This window comes from Pipistrellus kuhlii, unplaced genomic scaffold (assembly GCF_014108245.1).
Source record: "Pipistrellus kuhlii isolate mPipKuh1 unplaced genomic scaffold, mPipKuh1.p scaffold_m20_p_5, whole genome shotgun sequence".
Taxonomy (NCBI): domain Eukaryota; kingdom Metazoa; phylum Chordata; class Mammalia; order Chiroptera; family Vespertilionidae; genus Pipistrellus; species Pipistrellus kuhlii.
The window spans coordinates 74,614,374-74,640,919 of NW_023425551.1; the positions used below are offsets into that span (position 1 = coordinate 74,614,374).

The 26,546-nt window shown below is 46.9% G+C and overlaps 2 protein-coding genes across 5 annotated transcripts in view; both read left to right on the forward strand.

The window, feature by feature from the left end:
* The window catches only part of TRERF1 (transcriptional regulating factor 1), a 215,762-nt gene extending 209,669 nt beyond the window's left edge, over window positions 1-6,093 (forward strand). Inside the window, 2 exon segments of the mRNA XM_045572697.1 lie at window positions 2,178-2,389; window positions 5,652-6,093. Coding sequence (XP_045428653.1) covers window positions 2,178-2,389; window positions 5,652-5,976 — 537 coding nt within the window. The 3' untranslated portion in view covers window positions 5,977-6,093.
* An 8,097-nt stretch (window positions 6,094-14,190) lies between these two features.
* On the forward strand, window positions 14,191-26,546 carry MRPS10 (mitochondrial ribosomal protein S10). 4 transcript variants are annotated; one of them, XM_036413911.1, is made up of 7 exons: window positions 14,191-14,574; window positions 17,667-17,731; window positions 17,819-17,891; window positions 21,836-21,972; window positions 23,051-23,159; window positions 24,808-24,897; window positions 26,218-26,546. In XM_036413911.1, exons 1-7 carry the CDS (start codon window positions 14,206-14,208, stop codon window positions 26,299-26,301), a joined length of 927 nt encoding a protein of 308 aa, XP_036269804.1. In that variant the 5' UTR covers window positions 14,191-14,205; the 3' UTR covers window positions 26,302-26,546. The 4 variants fall into 4 exon arrangements, with proteins under 4 accessions (XP_036269804.1, XP_036269805.1, XP_036269807.1 ...); XM_036413912.1 differs by having other exon boundaries at window positions 17,822-17,891; XM_036413914.2 differs by having other exon boundaries at window positions 14,422-14,570; window positions 17,822-17,891.

A 26,546-nucleotide genomic window follows, 5' to 3' on the forward strand; every position in this document is an offset into this window, starting at 1 on the left:
AGGGGCTTTCTGCAGTAGAAGTTGGGCAGAAGGCGTTCCGTGTTGCCATGGCTTTCTGTCCTTTATCCCGTCGGCTCCCTCAGCCGGCAGATATTTCCGGAGTGGGCGCCCTGTATCAGGCCCTGAGCTACAGGCTCAGAGGACACCAGGTGGGTCCCTGCCCTCGGGAAGCGGGAGGTCCCGAACTCAGCAAGGAGCCGTGGCCTCCAGAGCTCACTTCTCCCCGCCCCGGTGCCTCCGCGCTGCCCTGGGCCTGTCACTCCGGCTCCTGCCCCGTCGCATTTAGTCGCCCTGGGAAAGCCCACAGAGCATGATCCTTCTGCAGCCTAATGACAGAGACCTAGCTCAAGTTTATCTTTGTGTTCCTTGGGGGAGGCGAAGCAGATTTACCAAGCAAAATGAACCATGTAAATAGACTGAAAGGGAGTCCGTGTAATTACCTAACCTTAAGCGCCTTAGAGGCATCATTTTGCTAAAATATAACCGGTTCACCATTTGGTCACTCCGAGCGCTAGAGGAAGGCCTTCCAGAATGCGCGCCTGCCTGGGCGAAGGCTCCCTGTGTACTTCAAAGGCTATTTCTTAAGAGTTGTTTACCTTGGACTCTCCCCCGCTGGTCCCTCCACTAGTCTGAATTATCGAGTTTTTCCCAAATCAGGTTTCTTAAAGCCAGGCACACCCGGACAGGCAGGTCTAGAGGCGTCACCTAAAAAACGAGGCTGTTGCTTCTTTCCCAGGGAGCCCTGTCCGTCCTAGGAACAGGGAGTCTGAATGCTGCTCAGTGAGCCTGGCTGTCCCTGAGATGGAGAAAGTGACAGTCTTTAAAACACTCAGATCCTAAAGCAGAAATTCACTTAATCTACATCTCAGACAAAATGAGAAGGAAAAAAAAAAGTATACACACACACACACACATAAGAGAACATAAGAATTGCTGGCTTTTTTTTTTTTTTTATGTTTGTCTGGAGCTTTCCCATTCAGGGATGTTGAAGATGTGACTTCATGACATCTTCACAGTATTTCTGTGTAGATTTGTTTAGAAATCGGATGCTTCCTTCATTCATAGTTTAGGTGTAAATTCTTTACCAAATGGGATGTCATCTTTTACGCTTTCCAGTCAGAGGGGCTCGGCAAGGTGCATGCTTTTTAATAACTTTTAAAAATGACGGAGGAGGGGGGGGTGGCAGTTTTAATCCTTGCCCCGAACCATGGCAAGTTTGTGTTGCTAAGTCAGCACTAGATCTTTCTTCCCTGTGAGACCACAAATTCCAAGAGCCTGAATTCCAAGAGCCTTTTCCGCAGTGGTTCTCTCCACTGACTGTGAGAACCCGGGCGTCTGGCAATGTCCAGAGACGGTGTCACAGCCGAGGGGGTGCTGCTGCAGGCCATGGGTCGAGGCCAGAGATGCTGCTGACGCCCGACAAGCAGCCCCCCAGCAGAAACCAGCCCCCGTGTCGGGGGCGCTGAGCTCGGGAAAGCCTGCTCGATGGCGAGCTTCACAGCACTGTCTGGGTCCTTCCCCTTCTCATCATCCCGTAGTAAACTTGGGGGGTCTGGAACGCTGCTTCCGTCATGGGCTGCCGATTGGGGTGTCTTTCCCATTGTGTTCCTTCGGGCTTCCTGGGAGGAGCTGAGCAAATTGGCTCCTTTCTGGGGTGCTGGCTCCATTTCCACCAGCGCATGCACCTCTGCTTTTAACTTGGAGCTTTTGAGGAAGACCTGGTTTTGTTTTTGTTTGTTTGTTTGTTTGTTTTCTTTTGTCCTTTCTAAGTGAAGAAAGGAAAGGGGGAAAGAAAAGAAAAAGATAGTTTGGCATAAAAAAAAAAAATTTTTTTTTTGAAAGCTGGCGGGACCCCTTGTAATACACATGGGGGGAGGGGGGGGGGGAGAATAAGGTGGACAGAGGGGAGGGGGTGGCCCCACAGCGCCCCTGGTGGACAGGCGCTGCATCTGGCTCTCAGCTCGTCAGCTTGGTCCTCAGCACGGGCCCCTCACCGCCCCTCTTCCCGCCAGCACAGCCGTGGGGACCGGTGGCATAGCATTAGAGTTAGGTGTGTAAAGCTCATGCCCTGTCGTTAGACACTGTGTCAGGTATCTCATGTTTTACCATCGTGTCACTAACAGCCCTAATTTCCTTTTCAGGACTGTAGATGTCATGTCACTCCCTTTCTTCCCCAGGTGTTCAGCTCCCGACAGGCACTGAACGGCCACGCCCGCATCCACGGCGGCACCAACCAGGTGGCCAAAGCTCGGGGCGCCGTCCCCCCCGGGAAGCAGAAAGCCGGCGGCGCCCAGAGCGGGTACGGCTCGGTGAAGAGCTCGCCCTCGCACAGCACCACGAGCGGCGAGACGGACCCCACCACCATCTTCCCCTGCAAGGAGTGCGGCAAGTAGGTGGAACGGACGGGGCCTGGGTCCGAGTTTGCCATGGGTGACGCGCTCTGTGAGGGCCCGGCCAAGAGGGCCTGAGGTTTCTTCAATTAAAAAAATAACCTGAACCCTGAAATTTCCTTGATGCCACCCAGGGACTCTGCAGGGGGCCTCAGGGGTGTGGACTGAGTCTCCGAAAGGGAATGTGGTCTGGTGTCTCACAGCTTAATGAGGTTGGATGGCTTCAGAGAGCAAACCTCTAGTGACATAATTTTACTCTTTTCCAAAATCGTTGGAAGTGTAAAATTTTCCAACTTCTGCCCATCACTCCCAAACCATATTCACTCGCACTGCTCTCTGCACCCCTGTGAAGTTTGGAATGGCTCTAAGACACCTACTCAGGAACTCGCTGTAGCAGAGATGGCTTCCCTACCCCTGCTCTCATTCCTGTGCCCGGGCAGACATCACCAGTCAATTGCTGCACTTTTGCTACCGCTGTAAGACAAGACTTCAAACCCTTTTCATCATAATGCTTCAAGCTGGCCCAGTCAGTTGATCAGAGTTGACTCGCAAGAGAACACCTATTTAGCATCCCTGCTCTTTTAAGTATAATTTAAAACGGCAGCGGAGAGGGGGAAACTGACAGCGGGTAGTAATAGTAACAGCTAGCAGTTACTGAGCACTTCCTCGCCTGTATGCTTCATGTGCGTGAGCTCATTGAATCCTCACCCAGAAACTCCACGTGACACAAATCCTGCCTCTGTACTTCTTTTACAAATGAAGGCTGAAAGTTAGGCAAAATGACTCGCCCCATGTCACACCACCAGTAAGAGCGGAGCTGGGATTTGAACCCAGCCGTGTTCAAATGCAGAGCCTGGGTCCTAGCCACTGCTCCCTCCTGTTGGCTTGCATTGTTCACTCCTTTACTTTAGAGAGAAAATACCATTGATGGCTAAGATGCACATGGTTCCCTCCCACGGCATCCAGTATAGAATTCCAGTTCACTCCTGTCTGCCCGGCCAGGAGGGGTCAGGTGAGACGCTGAGAGTGACATCCTTCAGGACCCTCGCCCAGTCTCCCTTCCCACATCCTCCAGGGCCTCAGACGTGAGGAGTAATGTGACCTGGAGAGATGGCCGCCAGGTAGCTGCTGGCACTCTACCGGGAAAACATCCCTCGTTGGATGTACGAGGCCAGCTTTATGACAGACATTCTAGGGAATATTTCAGGGAACTTAGTAGCTGCTGCTCATCAGGCACTCACTCCTCACCTGACTCTGCTCTCAAGGACGTTTGCATGTTTTGCTTAATTGAATCTTCACAGTAGCCCTGTGAAGTAGGTCCTTTTAGTAGCTTCTTTCTTATAAGCAGGGGCACGGGGGCACGGAAAGGCTAAGCGGTTTGTCACGGTGCATAGCTGAGTGGAGATGGGCACCGGGCGGGCTGGCCCAACCCGGCTTCTTAGCCCCTGAGGACGCCGGACTCGGCTCAGGGCCCCACCAAAGAGCGCTGGGGCTGGCGGTGCGCTCCCTCTGAGCCCACAGAGGCGGGCAGCTGGACTCAGGCGCCGGGCCCTCCTCTCTGCTCCGATGTCCCTCCGAGCCAGGCCTGCTGTCATCTTCATGCCCCGGGGAGAAGTGGCCCTGCGATGATCACAGGGTTATGGGCTTGAAATAATGAACCTCCTCGGACTGACTGCTTACCTCCCCCTGCTTGCTTTGGACAGTACCTTCCACTCCTCTGCTCCACAGGGCAGAGACAAAGGACGTTTTAACAAAAATTAGTGTTTCGAGCCGAAGCCGGTTTGGCTCAGCGGTAGAGCGTCGGTCTGCGGACTGAAAGGTCCCAGGTTCAATTCCGGTCAAGGGCATGTACGTTGGTTGCGGGCACATCCCCGGTAGGGGGTGTGCAAGAGGCAGCTGGTCGATGTTTCTCTCTCATTGACGTTTCTAGCTCTCTATCTCTCTCCCTTCCTCTCTGTAAAAAATCAATAAAATATATCTTTTTTAAAAATCAGTGTTTCGAGCTTCCTGGCTCCTCCGGGACATCTGGCTCCTCTTACGTTGCTTGTAACCCTTTTCTGCCACAACTCCAGTAAAGATTTCTGTGGCTTTCCCAGCTGGGAGTAACATTAGGCAGATGTTTGCAGAATGCCTGTCAGCTGCTGAAATTCAGTGTTCAGTACGTCCGATTGTGACTCATCGACTCTGACTCCTGTCTGAGGGATCAGCTGTTGATTTTTTTTGTTTCGGTTTTCCTTCCTTTGGGAGCTTAGCCGTGAGTGCTGAGTATTGACGCTAACCCCTCTCCATAAGCAGGCAGTCTCACATCTAGGCAAGCTTTCCGAACAAGATCCCGATGGGACAGGTTCACAGGACGGCCAGGCGTGGCTGCATTGCAGTAAAACTTCATTTACAAACAGGCAGTGGCTGGCTGCCCTGGGCCCACGGGCCTTAGCCTGCAGCCCTCTCCTCCCAGGCTTCCTCAGCCCCAGCACTGGCCGTGGGGCTGAGCAGTTCCAGTTTGTGGAAGTGGGACTGCCCTCTGCACGGCAGCATGTTTAGCATCGTCCCTGGCCTCTGCCCGCTAGATGCCAGAAGGAGCTCCTCCCGTAGCTGAGACCATCAGAAATGTCTCCAGACATGACCGGGTGCTCCCTGGGGAGACAGTCCCCCCAGTGGAGAAGCACTGCTTCACTCTTAGCGAACAGTAGAAAACAGTGAGAATCGGCCAACAGGAAGGGGTCTCAGGTGAGAGACTGGTGGATGAGCGGGAAGTCGGGTACAATCAGGACAGAGGGGTGTGGGCTTTGGCCACACAGAGTTGCCGGTGACCTTGAGAAGAGCACTAGGTTGGAGCGGAGGGGACACAGTTTCGTTGTGTGCAGATCCTAGAGAATCCTGACTGCGGGAGAGCGGGGCCAGAGGCCGGGGTGGCGGGTGTTTTTGACGGGAACTGCCAGCGCTCGGTGGCACGGCTTGGGGATGCTCAGGTGGGTCGGACAGGCTCGGTCAGTGATGGACAGAGAGAGGGCCTGTGTCCCCGACCGCAGGTGGACAGGGAGAAAGCCTGACACACCCCAGTGTGTTTCTGTCCCCACCCCCTTTCCTTGTCATGCTTTGAGAAGACGGGAGAGATGATAGGTCCCAAGAGGAGAAAGTCCTAGGAGCTGAGGAGCCGAGGACTCTGTCCAAGCCAGACAGAGGGCCCGGACAGAGGTCCGCCCACGGCCCCCTGTGCCCAGACCGCCTAGGTCTCACACGCTGCTCTCTCTCCGCGTCTAGAGTCTTCTTCAAGATCAAAAGCCGGAACGCGCACATGAAGACCCACCGGCAGCAGGAGGAGCAGCAGAGGCAGAAGGCGCAGAAGGCGGCGTTCGCGGCGGAGATGGCAGCCACGATCGAGAGGACTACGGGGCCGGCGGGGGCGCCGCGGCTGCTGCCCCTGGACCAGCTGGGCCTGCTCAAGCCCATCAAGGACGTGGACATGCTGGACGCCGACGTGGTCCAGCAGCTGGGCGGCGTCATGGGCGAGGCCGAGGGCGTGGACACCGACCTCCTCCTGGACGAGCAGGACCCCGCGCTGCTGCAGGGCGACGCGGAGCTGTGAAGGCCTGCCCGTCCCGGCCTCCGTCTCCGTCCACCAGGAAGCCTGGACTGCCTGCTTGTTCTGTAGCCATTTTAAACTACCTGTTTAAAAAATGGTCGTTTTATTCAGGTTTAGAAGGGGGGGAAATCCGGTTTCTTTTCCTTTTATTTAAATTTGTGTTTCTTTTTTTTTTTTTTTTAATTTTGTTTTGTTTTTATTTTTCTGTGGGAGGTTGGGGGGAATAAATAATTGGCACAACTCTCTCTGAAGAGGTGTTTCATCTGGGCTCCGTTCCCGGGAGCTCGCTCCGGGCAGGGAGAGAGCCTGACGCTGATGTGCTTCTGCTTTCAGACGCCAACCATCCCGCCTGCCTCTGTCCCACAGCTGGTGGTGCGTGTGCGTGTGCGTGTGTCCGTGTGCAGCAGGCGGCCCTCGTCTCGCCGGGGCCTTGGGCCGCCCTCTCCCGGCGAGAGCTCCTCTGGTTCTGCTCTGACCTCACTCTGTAGTGCACCGCGGAGACCGTGCCCGCGGGCAGCTTTGCGGAGAGCAAAGGGAGCCCCGGGCCACGCTTGCCTCCGCACACACGCCATTTGCAGAGTTAGCCAGATGGGAGAGGAAGTTTGCTCGCTGCCTTGCCTGCCCCGTGGCCTGTTTAGGACCTGAGTACGGCACGCTCCCCCGAGGGCCGTGACCGAAGGCCCGGTCCCCGGGGCGGTGTCCCTGGGTGCAGAGCTGTGTTAGGTGAGCACACACACAGGCCCATCTGCAAGGAAACAGCCCCACCTAGTGAGTTCCAGGGCTGTGTTTAGGGAGGGAGGGTGAGAGGCACACACTGCAGTCCCTGGAATGCCAAGAGGTGTTCTTTGGCCCAAAAACTAGATGGGAAGAGCCCGTTCTGTTTTTGCAACACTGCTAGTGGTCAGGGGCGCTCCGAGGCGGCTCTGTGCCATTGGGGAGTACCGTGGAACCGCACCCGCTTGGGATTTTGCTGTAATTCTGTGCTGGACCGAAGGTTACCTTGATGCTAACTAGGAAGAGAGGGGTTTTCTAAGAAATATGATCGCACATTCGAGGGATAGAGCATGAAAAGGCCAACAAAAAAACGGTTTCACATGCCACTTTCGCTACAGTGTTTGCATTCGAACAGTGAATGTATTCGTTAGTCACTTACCAAAGCACTTCCACAACCTTCCAAGCCACATCGCTCTGCCTCCTGCGGTCCCTGTCTTCAGGGCTTCTGTTTGTACTTGAAGGTGATAAACCTGCAATCCTTCAGAAATGCCACTTGGCTCAGGCTCTGAGCGGAGTCAGACGGGCCTGTCCCACTGTCCGAGCCAACGAGCGCCCCTCAGACGGGACAAGGCCTGGCACCGAGAGGACCGCTCTGGGGGGAGGGTCCCCTGGAATGTGTGAGGAGCGTGAGGATGAGTCTGTCTCCGCAGAAGCATTTAGCACATTTTCACAGCCCCACCCAGGCAGTGTTCTCCGAATCTCAGGAAAGCCAAGGGCAGGTGATAAATACAAAGGTTCTTTTCATTTCAATCGCTCCGTTTTCAGAAAAGAGATCTTGGACGTTCCCTCCACCTTTTCTTTAAGGGGCAACGAGGTGTTTCATTTGCCTCCGTTTCAGACAGGTCCTTGTACGTTCCGAGCCCAGGCCTGCCTGGCTCTGTGCGTCAGCCTCATGGCAGGACTGTTTCAGAACCCTCCGGGGCGACCCGGGCCCAGGGACCTCGCCCCTCTGCTGGCGGTGTCTGAGGGCGATTCTGGAAAGGTTCTGCTATCGGATGTAGGAAAGCTTATCTAACAAAGGAGCCAACACCCAGAAAAATGTTTATAAAGCAAACGTATTCGTTATGCTTGGAGACTTGCCCAGCCGCTCCGGTTTTAAACATTAAAAATAAACTAGTGTTGCCAAGGCGAAGACATAATGCACAATGTCATGTTGATTTTCCATGCAGTATAGGGTAAGCATTTTTTGACTTGAAATAACCAAAGAACTCCTCCTGAATGAGACAGTTCAAATTCCTGGATTAGTATTTTTGGACAAGATCAACTTAAAAGAATTGACTTCCTAGGAAAACTTTGTACTTTTTTTTTCTTTTTCCTGAAATGATTCTGCCTGCATGTATGTGTTGTGTTTTAGCTCCCCTCCCCACCCCCCAGCCTTCCCACCCCGGAGAACTTCTCTTCCTGAAGGTCAAGGTCTCTTCTACACTGTCACTGTTTACTATCAGATGGTTTTTTTTTTCATTAGTGAATTTAGATCTCTCTGAGGGAGCTTGTATATAAAAAGTTAACAGATATATTTTATGGAAAAAACCCATCTTATTTTCAAATATATTTAACTGCTGTTATATTTTATTAGAGGAAGGTTGTACATATTTTCTAGGAGTTCTATTGTAAAGAAAAGTATTTTTGAAAAAAAAAATTAATGTAATAAAAACGAAAACATTTTTAAATAGCGGTGGCGACTGCTTCCTGTTCTGGCTTTGTTATGTTCTGTTCTCGGCAAATGGCTCGCATGCCTCCCCATTCCAGGATGTAATTTATTCAGGTTTGCACTATGAGTTGACATCATACTATCTGGTGTGCTGAACTGTGTTTTCCCCCCGGAATGCAGGCCCCTTGGTCCATATCAAGAGCACTATGTATAGCATATTCATAATTTTTCCTTTTGTAATGTGTGTATTTTTAATAAGGATTTTATGTAACATTTGGGCAAAAAAAGAGGACAGTATTTTCTAGTGATTTTATAACACATTTTGCTAAAAATGTTCCTTCCTAGGTCAGTTTTTGTTAAAAGGCGAACCAAAAGTCTTATTTTACCAGGGGTTTAAAAAAAAAAAAAAAAAAAGTTCGAAGCTTGAAAGCAAAGTTATATTTAAACATCCCATGTAACAGCAAAAATAAAGATGTTTTATAGACTTGTCCTAAAAAAGGTGCATTCCTTTAAAACAAAAGCATCTGGGCATTCCATGTTGGTCTCCCCGTAGTGGTTGCATTTTCTTTAAGTTATCGCAATATTTATTTTCAGAAAGACAGCCGGGAGAACTCGGCTGAAAAGGTTCTGGTCAGAGCCACAGAAACTGTGGCAGTTCCACTCAAGGGGCATCCTTCCACTAGAGAAATAAGCAAACAGCCACTGTCTTATTTATCTGTGAAAACCTGACTCTATGGCATCAGCTGCTCTGAAAATAAAATGTTACCTTTCTGAGTTTCATTTGGCTTACACATTCCTTATTTCTAGCCACGGAAATGACTTCTCAATGCTGGATAAATTGGAATTTGTCTGTTAGTTTAAGGTGACCAGATTTTAACATTGGTAAATCGGGACACCATTGACCGGGGAAGGGGGGTTCTTGATTAAAAATTTGGTCTATATGGAGCAACAAAAATGTCCATAGAACACAAAAATAGTATTGTAATATATTTTTTAAAATTTCAACATAAGTACAATTTACAAATATAATAAATTTTTAAAAATATGTATAGTATCTTATTCTTTGGCATATTTCTCATTTGAGTGAATTTTTTTTTAGTAGATTGCTGTTGAAGGTCATGAAATTTTTCACAAGAATTTGTTAAATTGTATTTCACACACAAAATGGCTTTCAAAATCTCAACACTTAATTGTGGTTTTTCCCATGTCCACACTTTATTTACCGTAGAAAAAACACATTCAGTCGCAGCATTAGTTCCTGGTAAGGACAGCGCGTATTCCACAATTCTAACAACTGATCATCAATGCGAACTTTGATAAGCAGTTCTTGATAATCAGTTCTCAACAATTATTTGTTATCATTAAAGTTTAACATTATAAAATTAACAAAAATAATATAAAACTCATATCCTGGCTAAATAGCCACACGGCCGCCGAGAACCGTATATTCCCTTCCTGTTCTCCCGTCGTTCCCTAACTTGTCGTGCATTCTTTCCAAAAACTGGGACTTTTTTAAAACACCACGGGACAAATTGTTAAAAATCGGGACGTCTGGTCACCTTACGTTAGCTGGCTTCTCTAGACCCGTTAGAAGTTGGCTGATCAGGTTTCATGCTCATTGAAGTGCCTGCCCCTACTGGGGGGGGGGGGGGGGGGGACAGAGATTTCTGTACTCCAGCAGTGAATGAATTCAGAACCCTCCCGGTGGTGTCTAACCACTAGGGTAAGGTGATCAGACGTCCCGCTTTTGGCGGGACAGTCCCGATTTTTAACAATGTGTCCCGCGTCCGACAACGTTTTAAAACAGTCCCGATTTTTAAAACGCCGTGGGACGCGGGACAAATTGTTAAAAATCGGGGACGTCTGGTCACCTTACTGGGGTCTCGTATTCACACAGGTATCTCACAGTTTGCATGCATTGCTGGTCTGGACCTCCAAATTCTAAAGAATGTGTTTACTTTTTTAATGGTCAACAATAAACTTCAAGAGTAATCTAAAATTCTGGGCTTTATACAGAATTGGCTTCAAGCGGGGCACACCTGTTAGCACCTTGATAGTTCAGGTTCTTTGGCTGTTTTACTTCCATTTTGGCTGTCGGCGTTAAGCAGCTATTCCTCTAGAAGCACTGTACTGGCCCGGTGTCCAATCCGAAGCCTTCTCCTACTGGTACAGCCATCTGCCCATCCCCGGGAGCCCCATGTACTAGGCGCTGTTCCACACTGTATTCTACCCGAGGGAGCGGAGTGTATGAAAATGACTGTGACATCATTCCTTCCTGCCGAGGAATCCCGTACTTAGAAAGACAACACAGGGCTCTGGGACCTGGTCCAGTTCCACCGCTGGGAAAAGCAAAGGTCATGTTTTATTCATTTGTGAGCCGCCTCACTCACCGTTACCCACATATGCACAGCCATTTAAAACAGGTGCTCAGCAACGACCTGTTACATTAATTATCGCTAATGTTTCAGGGGTGTGTGTGTGTGTGTGTGTGTGTGTAAACAAAAGCTCTTCTGAGGTTACCTAAAGTCAGTTCTGAATTTCTACACGCTCAGCCAAGCCACCTGGCTGCAGTTCGCACTAGAAATGCGGATGAGTTTTGATGTTGACACAAGCAAGACAATTAGGAAGGCATGTTAAGAAATTGAGTAATATGTTCCTAAGTGAACTGCAGTGATCTTTGGATCAAGAGACATTCCTATAACAAGGAGCCCAAGGGCTGATTATGTCCTTTATAGGAGAGAGACAACCTTTTGAAAAGAGCTGTTCTCCCCCCAACACCACCCCAAGGGGAGTGTTTGCTTCTGAGCTGTGAAGCCAGGCAGCCCTACATGTTTGCTCTGCCTTCCTACATACCGTCACATGCAAATGGATCTCTCCTTGGACTGTTTTGGGTCGTTACTTCCTCTGCCTGCGTAATTTTATTTTTGGCAGTATTACCATTTGTAACCACTTTATTGAGATACGATTGACATAAAAAGTTATGCATATTTACTGTATGTAACTTGATGAGTTTGGAGATAAGTATTAACCATGAAACCATCACAACCAAGAGGAAAAGGCTGTCTTCTAAAACAGAACCACTGGCCCTCACTGGTTTGGCTCAGTGGATAGAGCGTCAACCTGAGAACTAAAGAGTCCTGGGTTTGATTCCAGTCAAGAGCACAGACCTCAGCTGTAGACTTGATCCCCAGCCCTGGTTCAGGGCACGTGCAGGAGACAACCAAAAATGTCTCTCTCATGTCGGTGTTTCTTTATGTCTCTCCCACTCCCTTCCATTTGCTCTAAAAATCAATGGAATCTGGTGCCATTTTGGGGGTCAGCCCATCTGGCTTTCCAGATGACCTAATAAATTCATAGTTCTTTACCCCCCAACCACAAAATCAATGGAAAAATATCCTCGAATAAGGATTAACAAAAAAATTAAAAAATTAAACCGAACCACTGGTGGAATCAAAATACGATATAACTTAGAAATATTTGATGCACATACTTTTATTTTTCCTGGGTACAAAACAAGGTGGACTTGCCTCAACTCTCCAGAATTATTTGACCTCCTATTCATCTGCATTAGTTAGAGGTTTAAAAGTTAGGTGGTAGGGAAGAGACCTATAGTAGGCCAACCTTCAGAACACTGTCCTTGCCCACAGACTATACCCAAGGGCCCTGTCCACAGCCCCTCTGTTGGCAAAACCAGGGTTTGCCCCTCACAATGACTCCCATCTTGCCTGCAGCTAGTTGGACCAGGGCTGGCACCTGACATCAAGCTATCAGGCCCGTAGGCCATTAGGTGACATTTGACATGACTTAGCCCAGAAAAACAAGGGGACCAAATCAACTTCCCACAACTAAGAATATGAATAGAGAAACTTGATGAGTCAAAGGCAGCAGGCAGTGGCCACAGCAAGGCAGAGTCCTGAGGGCACAGAAACTATTTGTAATCAGAGAGCGCCCATCAATAAAGACCATGTTTGGCCACAGAAATGGAGAGGGCATCCAGTCCTTAAGGATGCTTTGAGTCCACATATCCAGTTACAAGAGCAGTCCAGATCACACATGTTTTTAAAGTGAAAAATAAAAAAATAGGCCTGGCTGGTTTTTCTCAATGGTTAGAGCATCAGCCTGTGGACTGAAGGGTCACGGATTTGATTCCTGGTCAAGGGCATGTACGTTGGTTACAGAATCAACTCCTGGCCCGTTCAGGGCACCGTGTAGGAGGCAACCAATCAATGTGTTTCACATCCATGTTTTTTCCTCTCTCCTGCCTCCCTCCCTTTCACTCTCAAAAAAAAAATCTATATATCAATAGAAATATCCTCAGATGAATATTTAAAAATAAAATAAACCCCTTTACCTGCAGGAGAGTGGGGAAGTGAGAATCTAATCCTCACACCCAAAGAGGCTTTACACAGCACTGAGCTGATCATGGGGTCAGCACCAGCCCACTGCCCGGGTGGAAAGGCATCAAACTGGAGTCTTGAAAAGGGTTACCGGTTCGGCTGTAACTAATTCACCATATGATTTGTGTGAGTCACTTCATCTCTGAGCCTCAGTTTCCTCATTTCCTCTTCTGAGGATCAGATCAGGTAACGCAGGTGAAAGTCACTTGCAAGCTGTACTGTCACCATCATGTGGCAGGGGGGGACCATGCCCCAACTGCGGGCACTCGAAGGGCAGAGGCAGGCTGAGGAGCATCACAGAAGTGGCACACAGACTGGTGCAAACTTCAGAAGCAGCAACAGAACTGGAGAGCTGTTGGAAACACCGCTGGCTGAGACAGACCAGCCAACTTTGGATGTCACAGTTCTGAGTGGGAGCCCGCAGAGCCAAGCATGCAGAGGTGTGCACAGGTAAAGTGCGGCATCCCCACGCTCTGGGATAGGACCACACCTCCACAGGGAATGAGTTCCAGTAAGCAGAGGCCAATCTAACGGGCAGGAAAACTTGGTTTTGGTCCTAGATCTTTCATCAATTTGTATGATAGTGGGCAAATCATTCTATCTCTTCCTTGGTTCTCTAGCCTGCAAATTAGGGTAGGAAAGGAAAAACAAACAACTTTACATTTGCACAATACTTTACATGCTACAAAATGCTCCCCAAAACTTGGTTTTTAACAAACTTTAATCTTAACAATCTTGTGAGGCAGGTGAAGCAGAAGCAACTTTATGGTACCAATACCATCTATTTGCATTATTATGGGCCAGGCATTGTACTAAACATCATGCCTCAGTATCTCATTTAATCCCCCAAGCAACTATTTGCAGGAGGAAACTATTATTGATATATGAAACGGAGGCTCGGAGAGGGGAGAAACTTGCCCAAGTCACTCAGCTAAATGGGAAACCTGGGTCTACACCCAGATCTCCTCATTATAAGCCCGGGGTTTTCCATTATACTGAACGGTATATGTGAAAGCACTTCAGGGAAACAAAGCTTAGAGAACTGCACACGTGGAAGAACATTTTTATTACAGCAAAACCGGGTAACAAACCTTTTAGTTGGAGCTCAATTATGGGAGATGTTAATAACCAGACACTTTCTGTTTATAACACCTTTTGGCTTGTGGTACTGGGTGAAGGTCTGAAACACTAAGGTAACCTAAGAAAATTAAGATTTGGGAAAATCTGTGGGACAGCGGTGCACAGCATGGCTGACAAAAATGCCAATTGGTATGGGGAAGGCGGGCAGGATTGAGGCCATAACTACAAGGCTCCTGCAGTAAGGAAAAGGGATTTTGTAACATTTTTCAAGCTACAGAAATAGGAACACAAATCAACCATTAATCCTCTACCCAGAGATAATCGCTGTCAATGTATTTTTGTTCCAAGCTCGTGTTTATGTTTGCCTGTAAAAAAACAGGAACCACACAGTACAAAAAACGATTTGTAGAGGAAAACATTGCAGGACCTTGGAAACTATCCACAAACAAGCTGCAGGAACCTCACCAAGACCGGGTACCTGGCCGGGAAGCCTACCGGAGTCCCAATCCCGCCCTTACAAAGCATGGAACTCTATCTCTATGGTCCTTCCGGTGCCGGAACAGAGGGTACACTCTCTCCTCCTGCGGAACTCTATGGTCGAGGACGCCCTGTGACCTCGGAAGCGATCCCGGGACGCCGACGGCAAGATGGCGGCGCGCGCAGCGCTCGGGGCCTTGTGCCGGCGCCTCTGGCAGGCAGGTACCGGGCTGGCGGGGGAGCTAGGCGGGCCCGCTGGAACAGCTGCCCCCAAGTCTGTCTGACAGCCGTCGTTCTGGCCACCAGGAGCCTTCTGCGATTTTATTCCGCATCTTGGCTCGTTTGCAGGACGGTGGCCAGGAAGGGATTGGTTTTATCTCGAATTCTCGCTTGGGATAAAGCAGAAGTCAGGGCAAAGGCAGGAACAAAAAAGAATGATAGAAATGGAAAGGATGTTGAAAGTCACACATCCCAGACCCGCCCCCCATTTATGTTGGCAAAATAAACCGAGGCTCAGAAGACCGGAAACTCGCCTGGAGAAAATGAGGGGCTGAGATCTCAGATCCTCCCCACAAACTAAATCGAGACGCTCTCCTCCGGTCCAGGGGTTGTGAGATTTAGGTCCGAGTCACTCACGTCGGAGGTGGGGGTGAAATAGCCGCTGCGAGGTCCTTTGCAGAAGCAGAAGCTTAAGCAGCGGTTCTGCAGGTTTGGGGCCTCAGCGCCCCTTGACACCCTAAAAATGGTCAGCTCCAGACAACTTGTCTGTGTGGGTCTCAGTTACCGATATGTAGCTTTTCAGAAAATAAAACTGAGAATCCTAAAAGTGCTTGTGCCTTTAAAAATAATGCCCATACACTCATTACATGTTAACCTAATTAACATATTTACGACAATAATTAAATTTTCCAAAACATTTACTGAGAATGAGACGACTGGCCGTGTTTTATGTTTTTCCCAATCTCTTGAAGGTCTGGCTTTTTGGAGTCAGCTGGAGCCTTGTGTCTGCTTCTGTATTCTTACCGCAGGTCACTCCGCCTCTGGGAAAGCTCACTGAGAGGATGAGAGGGGAGAGGGGCCCGCAAAGCCTCAGCGTTCCTGTGGCGGTCGCTTCAGCCTTGCAGGCCCCCGAGGGTGTGCCAGGCTCCCAGAGGCCCTCAGAGCACACTTTGAGAACCACTGTTCTTTTCTGGTGCCCTGGCCAGTTTGGCTCGGTGGATAGAGCATCGGTCTGCGGACTGAAGGGTCCCAGGTTCGATTCCAGCCAGGGGCATGTACCTTAGTTGCGAGCACATCCCCAATAGGGGTTGTGCAGGAGGCAGCTGATCGATGTTTCTCTCTCACTGATGATTCTGGCTCTATCTCTCTCCCTTTCTGAGAAAGGTCAATAAAAAAAATTTTTTAAAGAAAAGACTGATGGTGTTAGAGGTTGAAATGTTGAAGGAAGACACGTACCCAGGTAACCTTTAACCTCCTCGAAAAGAAAATGTTAGAACATTTGAAGGTTAGTCTTGGCTGTAACAGCACTTAGCCTCCAGCTCCTAGCAGCAGAGGTGTTTGCCTGGGCCGGGTAGCGCCGTTGGTGAGGGCTGGTCCAGTGTTTCATTCAGTGCCAGTCGGGGCGCCTGCAAGAATCAGCCAGTGAATGCATAAATAAGCGGGGCAGCTAAGTGACATTACCCTCTCTCCTCCCATCCTCTGTCTCCAAAAAAGTAATGCATTTAAACAATAAGTAAGTAAAAGCAGAGGTTTATACTGGGAGAATAGCAGTGGCGGGTGTACACTGAATTAGTGGGGTCCCTGGCAGAAATGTGTGTGTGTGGGGGGGGGAGGATGGGTTCAGTGTGATTCTGTGTGAAGAATGGCTCCTTACCTCTTCCTACCTGGTATTGTACCTGACTTCCTCCTCTTTTTGTTTCTCCCTGATCCAAGGGAGAATATTAAATAAAATTTATTTATATTAAATAAAATACTTAATTTGCTTCCATCTTGGGTGAAGAAGGGAAGGAGGACAAAAAACTAAGAATGGGCTTTAACATGTTTAGATGACCTTCAGTTGTTATAATTAAACTTCAGTTGTGCTAAACAGTTACTCTCATCTTCAGAGTAGCTTTTTTTTTCTTTGTTGATTAAGGTATTACATATGTGTCCTTATCCCCCCATTTTCCCCCCCACCTCCCCTCATGCCCTCACACCCATGGTGCCTGTGTCCATTGGTGAGGCTTATATGCATGCACACAAGTCCTTTGTTTGATCTCTCTCCCTTACCCCAACCTTCCCTCTGAGGTTTGGCAGTCTGGTCGATGCTTCTCTGTCTCTGGATCTGTTTTTGTTGATCAGTTTATGCTGTTCATTATATTCCACAAGTCTTTCTCTAGATGACCTTCAGTTATAATTAAACTTCACTTGTGCTAAACAGTTATTCTCATCTTCAGAGTAGTTTTAAGGATCCATGCTTCCAATTTCTTGGGTTACACTTTTTAAATTAAATTTATTGGGGTGACATTGGTTAATAGGATCGTGTAGGTTTCTGGTATGGCTTTCTATGTTACAAGATCTGTCTTTAAATCTCATGAAAGCTTAAAGGAAAAACATAGCAAATTAAGTAAATATATATATATATATATATATATATATATATATATATATATATATATATATATAGTACCATGTTATATAGAAGTTTTGATCCACTAGGGGGAGCTGACAACAAAGGATTTGGAAAAGCTGGATTGTTTTGAGGCACAGTAATGATGTAAAATGAATGTTTCAGTGTTTATTTCTGTTTATAAACTAGTTGTCCCAGCCAAGCCAAGAAATACATATGCTGGAAAAGGTGGATAGAAAATTCAAATGAAGTGTACTTCAGAATTCTTATTTCAACTCTTAATAACTTATAAAGACATTTTTGTTCAAAAGTATTGAGGCAAATAAGTATTATATTGGATTACATTTAATCTGTAAAAAATAATGGGGGAATTAAGCCACATTTTTTCTTTGATGTCCACAAATTTAAGTTATAGCTGTTATTTTAATGTGAAAATTACTTGTTTTAAAAATTTCTTCTAAACTTTAAAATATATAGATTCTCTAGTATTTTGAGAGTCCCTTTTGATTATCAATGCTACTATTGTCTTGTTGTTGTTTTTAAAAAAGATCTAATTTGGCATTTTAGTTACCCAATATCTTCATCGGAAATAACAAGATAGCTCTTTATTTGAAACAGCATACATCTTTTGATTTTTTTTTTTAGTGAAAACTGAATGGTTTGGTGATTGACTTTAATTCTAACATGTGCCTGTTTCTTTTTTAAGGGTCCGAGGGATTTTTCTGTAAACAGTTCTAAGATCAGTACACCCAGAAATGGCGCCTTTCTTCTGTAAGTATGCAGTTAGATGTGCTTCACTGAACAAGGAGTGGGCTCCTGTGGTATTTCACTGAGGTGTCTCTTTTCCCCTCCACACAGCAGTTCCAGCATGAAGTGGGTACAGTTTTCAAACCTTCATGTTGATCTTCCCAAGGACGTAACCAGGCCCGAGGTATGTACTGCCTGCATCCTGGCACAGGGAGCAGCATTAGCTACTACTTCTCCTTATTCCACGCGGGGCTGTTTCCCAAATGCCTTATGACTAATGATTTTTGTTCTGGAATACTGGCAATTGCATAGGGTGCCTGAGTAGAGTATTCTCTGATGTCCCTGGTGCCCATGTTCTCTTTCAGGGTATCGAGGCAAGTTCTAAAAGGATAAATTATTTACCCCACATACTGTGGGAGTGAGCAGTCTTTTTCTTGTAACTCAGAATAACGTGAAGAATCGTCATAATGAATGATGCAGGATATGTTATAGGTTCAAGGAAAACTTGTTCCCTGTAGCTGTCAAGTCTTTGTTCTCATGTTAAGACAGTGAGCCAGGGCCTTGACAGTGAGAAAGAGCAGTAATAGAAGTAAAATCCAGAAGTAGCTGTTTGACCTTGTTGCATTTAAGTAAAAGCCATGGTTCCTTCAATCCAGTTTTTGTGTTATTCGTAATTTTTTGAAATCCTTATAGAGTCCCATTTTTTCCAGTTCCACCCCTCAAATAACCCTCGGTAACAGTTAGTATGAATCTTTTTAGTCTGTACGTAACCATTATACCTAGGCACATGCACACCAAAGTAGAATTGTGTTATACGTAATGTACTCTGTTTCATTTTTTCCACTTAGTAGATACTGGATATATTTCCATGACAATGCATACATCCCTAGGTCTGCAGCTCAGATGCCTGCATGGCCTCGGCTGTAAGGAGGGGTGACAGGGTGGTCACATGACCGGCTGTGCCCCTGAGAAGTGAGACAGCTACTACTTACTCCAGCCACTTGTTGCCGTGTCGGAAGTCAGACCTAGTGATGCCAGATTATCTAACTTTTCCAAGATAAACTGAAATCTGATTTATTTTTGTGAAATCTCCTGAATTTTAGTATTTTTAACAAATTCAAAACCTTGTAGGGAGCCCTGGCCAGATAGCTTAGTTGGTTAGGGTGTCATCCCAATACGCCAAGGTATATATGGTTCAATCCCCAGTCAGGGCATATACAGGAGTCACCTAATGAGTACATAAATAAGTGGAACAACAAATCAGTCTCTCTCTCTCTTTCTCTCTCTCTCTCTCTCTCAAAAAAAAATTTTTTTTAACTAATTAATTACTTAATTTTAAAAAATCTATAGAAACCAATTACAATAGAATACATCTTAGGGCTATATTCCCCCTTCTCTTGTCCCCCAACTTTTGCCATAGGATATTAGTATATTTGTTCTTCCAACAACTCTATTTGGGGTAATTGAGAGTGAATGTCTAGCTTCCTGGTTATGTAAGTAGATCTTCTTTCAGGGGTAAAGTAATTAACCCCGAATCATTGGATTAGTGTATAAATCACTGGTTTAATGGATGAATGAAGTGGAAGGTAATTCACCTCTTGGAAGAAAGAAACATCAAACCCATTATTTCTAAGATTTTAAGTATTAGGGCGGGAGAGTTAGAAGTTATGTGTACAGTCAGTCTCATAACATTTTAATTAGAAATGAGTAATTTTTCTATTATGGCAGGCAAACCATGAATAAAGCCTAATAAAGAATATGGCCCTACCCCGGCTGGCTTGGCTCAGAGGTTGAGTGTTGACCTATGAACCCAAAGGTTGTGGTTCGAGTCCAGTCAGGACACAGGCCTGGGTTGCAATCTCAATTCCCAGTAGGAGGTGTGCAAGAGGCAGCCGATCAGTGATTCTCATCATTGATGTTTCTCTCTCCCTCTCCCTTTCTCTCTAAAATCAGTAAAAATATATTTTTTAAAAAGAAGATGGCCCTGGCCCGTAGCTCAGTTGGTTGAGCATTGTCCCATGCACGGAGAGGTCACTGGCTCCATTCCCAGTCAGGGCACAGGCCCGGGTCGTGGGTTCAATCCCCAGTAGGGAGTTGTGCAGGAAGCAGCTGATCAATGTTTCTCTCTTAAAGACATTTTAAAATAAAGAATATGAATGGGCCCTTGCAGGTTGGCTAAGTCTGTTGAAGCATCGTTCCTTACACTAAAAGGTTGTGGGTTCAGTTCCAGGTCAGGGGATTATCTAGTTTACAGGTTTTGATCCCCAGTTGGGCCATGTACAGGAGGTAACTGATTGATGATTCTCACATCAATGTTTGTCTCTCTGTCTCTCTCTCTTCCTCTCTAAAATCAATAAACATATCCTCAGGTGAGGATAAAAAAAAGAGAATATGAATAGTAATTACCTTTATATAACAACTAGAGGGCCTCATGCACAAAAACTCATGCCCCCTATGATGGGGGGTCCCTCAGCCCGGCCTGTGCCCTCTCACAGCCCAGGAGCCCTCAGGGGATGTCCTGTAAGCCACAGTCTGGCCTCCCTCTGCGGGAGGAGACCGGGCAGGCTGATCAGGGGCTGCTGCCCGCTGGTGAGTGGCCAGCCCGCCTCCCCCATCGTCCCTCCACCACTGGCCGCTACTGCGCCTTGGCTGGCCTGGTGCTGCCTGCTCTCCAGCCCTGCCCCCTGCCAATGGGTCATTATGACATTCAGTCAGTTTGCATATTATGCTTTTATTATACAGTATGCTTTATCATTTATAAACACTTTAATCTGTTTTCTTATTCTATATAATAAAAGCTAATATGCAAATAGACCAAACAGCCAATTCATGATTCTCTCATCATTAATGTTTTTCCCTCTTTCCCACTCCCTTCCTTTCTGAAATCAATAAAAGATATATATGTCCTATACAATAAAGAGGTAATATGCAAATTGACCCTCAGGCCCTCACAAGATGGCTGCCTATGACCAGGCCAGTAGGGGGTTTAGTAAGGGACGACCAAACAACTGAACAAGCAGGCTGTGTGGGGCAACCAGGCCAGCGGGGCGGGGCGCGCGGCGGAGACCATTAGGAACTACCTGGCCAGCAGCAGGGGCATTTAGAGGTGACCAGGCAGGCAGGCAGATGAGTGATTAGGAGCCAGCAATCCAGGATTGTGAGAGGGATGTCTGACTGCCAGTTTAGGCCCAATTCCCGGGATTGGACATCCCTCAAGGGGTCCCAGATTGGAGAGGGTGCAGGCTGGGCTGAGGGGATCCCCTCTCTGTGCACTAATTTCGTGTACCAAGCCTATAGTCCTATATAATAAAAGGCTAATATGCAAATGGACCAAACGGTGAAACAACTGGTTGCTATGATGTGCACTGACACCAGGGGGCAGATGCTCAACGCAGGAGCTGCCCCCTAGGGGTCTGTGCACTCCCACAGGGGGAGCTCCACTCAGCCAGAAGCCGGGCTCATAGCTGGCAAGTGCAGGTGTGGGGTGGTGGCGAGCCTCTCCCGCCTCCACAGCAGCACTAAGTATATCCGACTGACGCCTTAAGCCATCAGTCAGACATCCCCCGAGGGCTCCCGGACTGCAAGAGGGCACAGGCCGGGCTGAGGGACCCCCCTGAGTGCACGAATCTCCTGCACAGGGCCTCTGGTTCTCTAATGAAATGCTGTGAGCTGTAGCATCGGTATGCTGTTTTATATATGAGAAAACTAAAGTGCAGTGAGATTATGTGACTTGTCCATTGCCATTTAGCTGGAAGTTGCAGTTTAATTCCCAATCCAGGTCTTCTGACCAGGCTACTTTGTTAATAGACCCCAAAATCCTTTCCCTTGTGGATTTGGGGCTCAATAACTCTTAATTTAGAAGGTTCCATTAGTGATTTTGTTGCCTTGAAAGTCCCTTTGATTCAAACTGCATTTTAACAGATTCTAAGGGTCATTGTGCAGATCTGAATGTGATAGTAATGAGATACTTGAGCTTATAGTGTTAAAATGTTACATAGCATTTCTCTCCCCCTTTATTACTAAACTCTGAAGTTGCTCAATTGAGTGAGGATAATACGTTAAATATTTTAGTTGTAAATATTAGAGGAACCACAAATGAAATTTTTCTTTTTTATTTCAAAATTGTAGATAACTATTTCTGATGAACCAGACACGTTGTATAAGCGCCTGTCGGTTTTAGTAAAAGGCCATGATAAGGCAGTGTTGGACAGCTATGAATATTTTGCTGTGCTTGCTGCTAAAGAACTTGGGATCTCTATTGAAGTGTAAGTATAATCTTTCCTAATCTGACTGTCAGTTGTTATAACATTGTCAGCCAGAAAATGGTGCTGATTCCAGCCACGTCTGAGCTTTTAAAATGGAATAGAACTCATGATAGGGAGGGTGTAGCTTTTCCTAAGCAGGGTTATCCCTCCTGTCTTCTAGAATGTTTACATGCTATAATGAGTGAACCAGGAAAATGAAGGAAATCTTTTCTCTACCAATTTCACAGACAGGAGATCCAATTTGTATTTCTCAGAGCAACAGATCTTTTGTCTGGGATCTCCATGGGGCAGAGAGGCAGTTAGGTGGGCAAGCAGTCCTTTTATAGACCCTTTGATTTGATGATCTTTGGCTAATATGTTCATTGTTTCAAAACTGCCCTGACAAACACCAGCCACTCAGTAATTTCATGTCTGAGCAAGGTAAGCGTTCTGGGCCCTGAAGTCACTGCAGGGTCCAGAGTAACTCCCTCCTTTGTCTCGTCACCTGCTCCTGATGTAGAACAAGGCCATCGGGGCTGTGCCAGCTCGCCTCTTTACAAAACACAATGAATCCACGTGTTCCATAACAGACTATGGCTTTATGATTATGGATCATCTGTAAGTTTTCCTAAAATAACACAGCAGACATTACAACTGTGTCCATCCCATTGGTGTCACTTTTCACAGTTCATAAATTTGGTCAGTAAGGGACTTCGTGGCTGTAAAAGCTGGAGGTGTGTGTGTGTGTGTGTGTGTGTGTGAGAGAGAGAGAGAGAGAGAGAGAGAGAGAGAGAGAGAGAGAGAGAGAGAGAGAGAGAGAAAGGGTGTATGTGCTTGCATGACAAGGCTCAATTTTGGGGCTGTGAGAGAAAAAATATTTGTGTTGCTGTCCAAGGTGTTTATTTTGGCCTGAGCTTTATGACATCGTTTGTTAAGCATAGATGACAGTCCTGACAAGTAGAAGTCTGTAAATGGTAGTTAATGCCTGTAATTGTGCATGAACCTGACCTACAGAATTGTGGGATCGTGCTTTGATATCACTGACTAAGGATTTATCATCACTTAGTTTGAGCATGTTGTTTTGCCCATTCATTTTCAGACATGAACCTCCAAGGAAAATAGAGCGATTTACTCTTCTCAAATCAGTGCATATTTTCAAGAAGCACAGAGTTCAGTATGAAATGAGAACACTTTACAGGTGCTTTGAGGTGAGTTTATAATATTTCAGATATCCAGGTATTTTTGAAATGCCCACATTTCATGCTAGCATAACTTTCCTTTCACCTTGGCTGACTTCCTTTTAGTCAGCTTATGCTAATGGTTGCAAAGAAGGTAAAAGGTCCTTTTGTGTTTATGGGAGCAACAGATAGGAAAATCAAACTCAAATAAAGCCATCGTTTAGAATAGTTCTACTTCAGCTCAATAATGCAGATGCTGCTGACTAATTTTTTAAAAATTTGATTGCCCCTAGAACAATTTGTATTTCTCAGAGCAACAGATCAAACCATATAAGCATTATTTTTTGTCTGTTAATCCTCACTAGAGGATATTCTTTCCATTGATTTTTAGAGAGAGGGGAAAGGAGGTAGAGAGACAGAAAGAAATATTGATTGATTGCCTCATGCAGGCCTGCAACAGAAGTACATGACTTTGACTAGGATTGAATCGTGACCTTCAGTCCACAGGCCTGCACTCTGAGCACTGAATCAAACCAGCTGGGAAGCTGACTAATTACTTATTTTTTTAAATCTATTTTTATTGATTTCAGAGAGGAAGTGAGAAGAAGAGAGAGATAGAAACGTAAATGATGAGAGAAAATCATTGATCAGCCGCCCACCTCCTGCATGTCCCCAGCAGGGATCAAGTCCGCAGTCCGGGCATACGCCCTTGACCAGAAACGAACCCTTTCAGTCCCCACAGGCCGACACTCTCTCTGTCCACTTAGCCAAACCAGCTAGGGCAGCTGACTAATTTTTGTACAATAAGATAACATTGGAATAATTTTGCCTTCTTTTCAAAAACTCTAGTTAAATTTTCATACAGTTCTAATAATTCTTTTCACAGCTTCCTGGATTCCCCATGTCTGTTATGGCAGCATTTTGATTTTTTCATTCACCTCATTAACTTCTGCATCCACGAGGGTTGACATAGTCTTGTGGTTAAGGAGTGCCTGGATTCTGGAGTCAGGTAGCCGGGTCCTAGTCCTGGCACTTACTAGCTGTATGCCTTGGGCCTCAATTGTTTGACCTACAAAATGGGAATAATAATGGTACCCATCTTCTAGGTTAGTGTGAGGATTAAATGAGTATTTATCTGAAACACTGCGAATACTTCATCACATGGTAAATTATTTATAAATGTTATTAAAACAACTGTGCATCTTTTCCATTGGAAACTCTGTACTAGACATTGAGGATACATTGAGGATACAAATATTAAGATGTAGTTCCACTATTAAATAGAAAAAAAAAAACACCAAAATTTTATGCACCCATGTCCAACAGAAACAATTCAGCATGGAGCATGCAGAAAATCTCATACTAACTCTTATAATCTAGTCTTTGCTTCCTTTTGTGCTTTGTCTTAAGTATTCTTGTGAAACTCGTGTGGGTATACTGCTCGACACCGTGCTTCCAGCTGGGTCCCGTGGGCTCTGGCTCTCAGACCCCTGGGAGGCGGAGGCCTCAGGGCCGTGCTCCCCCATCCAGTTCCACCAGAGGATCTACAGGGTTTTTAAAATGGGATTCTGTGTCAGAGTCCGAGAGGAAGAGAAGGTCCTACCACTTTTACCATTAACACTTTAAAATGTCTACTCTGACAGCAGAGTGTGGACCCATTTCATGTTTGAAATTTCAGCTAAAGCATCTAACTGGAAGCACAGCAGATGTGTACCTGGAATACATTCAGCGGAACTTACCTGAAGGAGTTGCCATGGAAGTTGCAAAGGTATGACTAATTCCTACCTCTTTTGGGGGTAGTGTGAGTGGGGTCACAGCCTTCCCGGGAGCTTCCCAGGTGCGATCTGAAACCACCCGGAATGCAGAGGACAAGGAGAGGCCACAGAGAGGCAGGCCGCTCCGAATGGTAGGTGGCAGGTTTAATAAGCAAGAGAATTGACCAGCTTTGTCATGGGCAGCTGCAAGACAGTGTGCTTTCTGAACACACCTGCCAAACCTTAGCAGTCATATAGACGCCCACCTCGGGTCATCCGTGTATCCAGGAGACCTTAACGGGTCAGTCATGTACCCGGTCCAGATATTCTCAGTACCACATTTCTGCCTCAAACCTGTATCCTTGGAGCAGGGAAAGCAGCAGGACATACATTCTGAAACACAGGGGAGGAGGCAAGGAGCCTTTGATTGCTCGGGTTCAGCTCACAGGTCAAACAGGCAGTCATGTCTTTTTATGACCTTCCCCCACAATCTGTATTGTTTTAATACAGTAGAGCAGTGGTCGCAAACTCATTAGTTAACAGAGCCAAATATCAACAGCACATCTGTGCACTGGCATCGGGGGAGGGTGTCCCTCAGCCCAGCCTGTGCCCTTTGCAGTCCGGGAGCCCTCGGGGGATGTCTGAAGGATGGCGTAGGCCCGCTCCCGGGGCCTGAGTGCAAAGGCGGGAGAGGCTCCAGCCACACCGAGGGCTTGCCAGCTGTCAGCCCAGCTTGTGGCAGAGCGGCACTCCCCTGTGGGAGCACACTGACCGCCAGGAGGCTGCTCCTGCTTTGAGGGTCTGCCCCCGGTGGTCAGTGTGCATCATAGCAGCCAGTCGTTCCACCATTGGCTGGACTTGTATATCACCCTTTCATTGTATGGGATTGCAGCCTTGTCCTGCCCATGGAGTGGAGGGGAGGGCCTTGGCAGACCTGGAGGCAGACCTGCCACGGTGGTTGGGGTCTCCACCTCCCTGTGCAGTGGTGCCAGTTCAACCAAATAATCTTGCACTGCAGCCAAGTCCTCTCCGAGCTGCCTCCGAAGTCTCCCTCCCTCCCAGGAGTTATCCAGACATGGGGCCACATTAGGTGGCAGTCCCTAGAGATCACTGAGGATCAAATAGATTATATGTATCAGAGTTTTATATACCATCAAGTTTTCTTCTCTCTGTGTTCACAGACTACAAAAAGATGAGAGGGGTATTGGGGGGGGGGGTAGGGCTGGGAGGTAAAAGAAGCCAAGAGGATTTCAGGGAATAAAACTAATCTATTTTGTTGCCAAAGAGTTCAGTTAAGACCACATTATATTATAGTTTTATTTTTCTCTTTTTAGACAAAATTAGAGCGGTTACCAGAACACATCAAGAAGCCAATCTGGGAAAAGATGCCAGAGGAGAAGGAAGAAAGCACGTCATAAAGTCTCAGAGACCAGTTGTGTGGGCTTTTGAATGAGGGGGGCCGGCCCCTGGGCGGAGGTGGAGAGTTCTGCCAGCTGAGACGGTCTCTGCGGAGTCCACCTGTCAGATCATGGGCAGCGGGGAAGGGAGCGTTAAGGATTCAGTGGACTGTAGTGAAAGAGCCACTTTATCTGTCCTTTATACGTGTCATCATTTCAGTTCTGATTTTACCAGATATGAATAAACCATTTTGACCACTATGCAA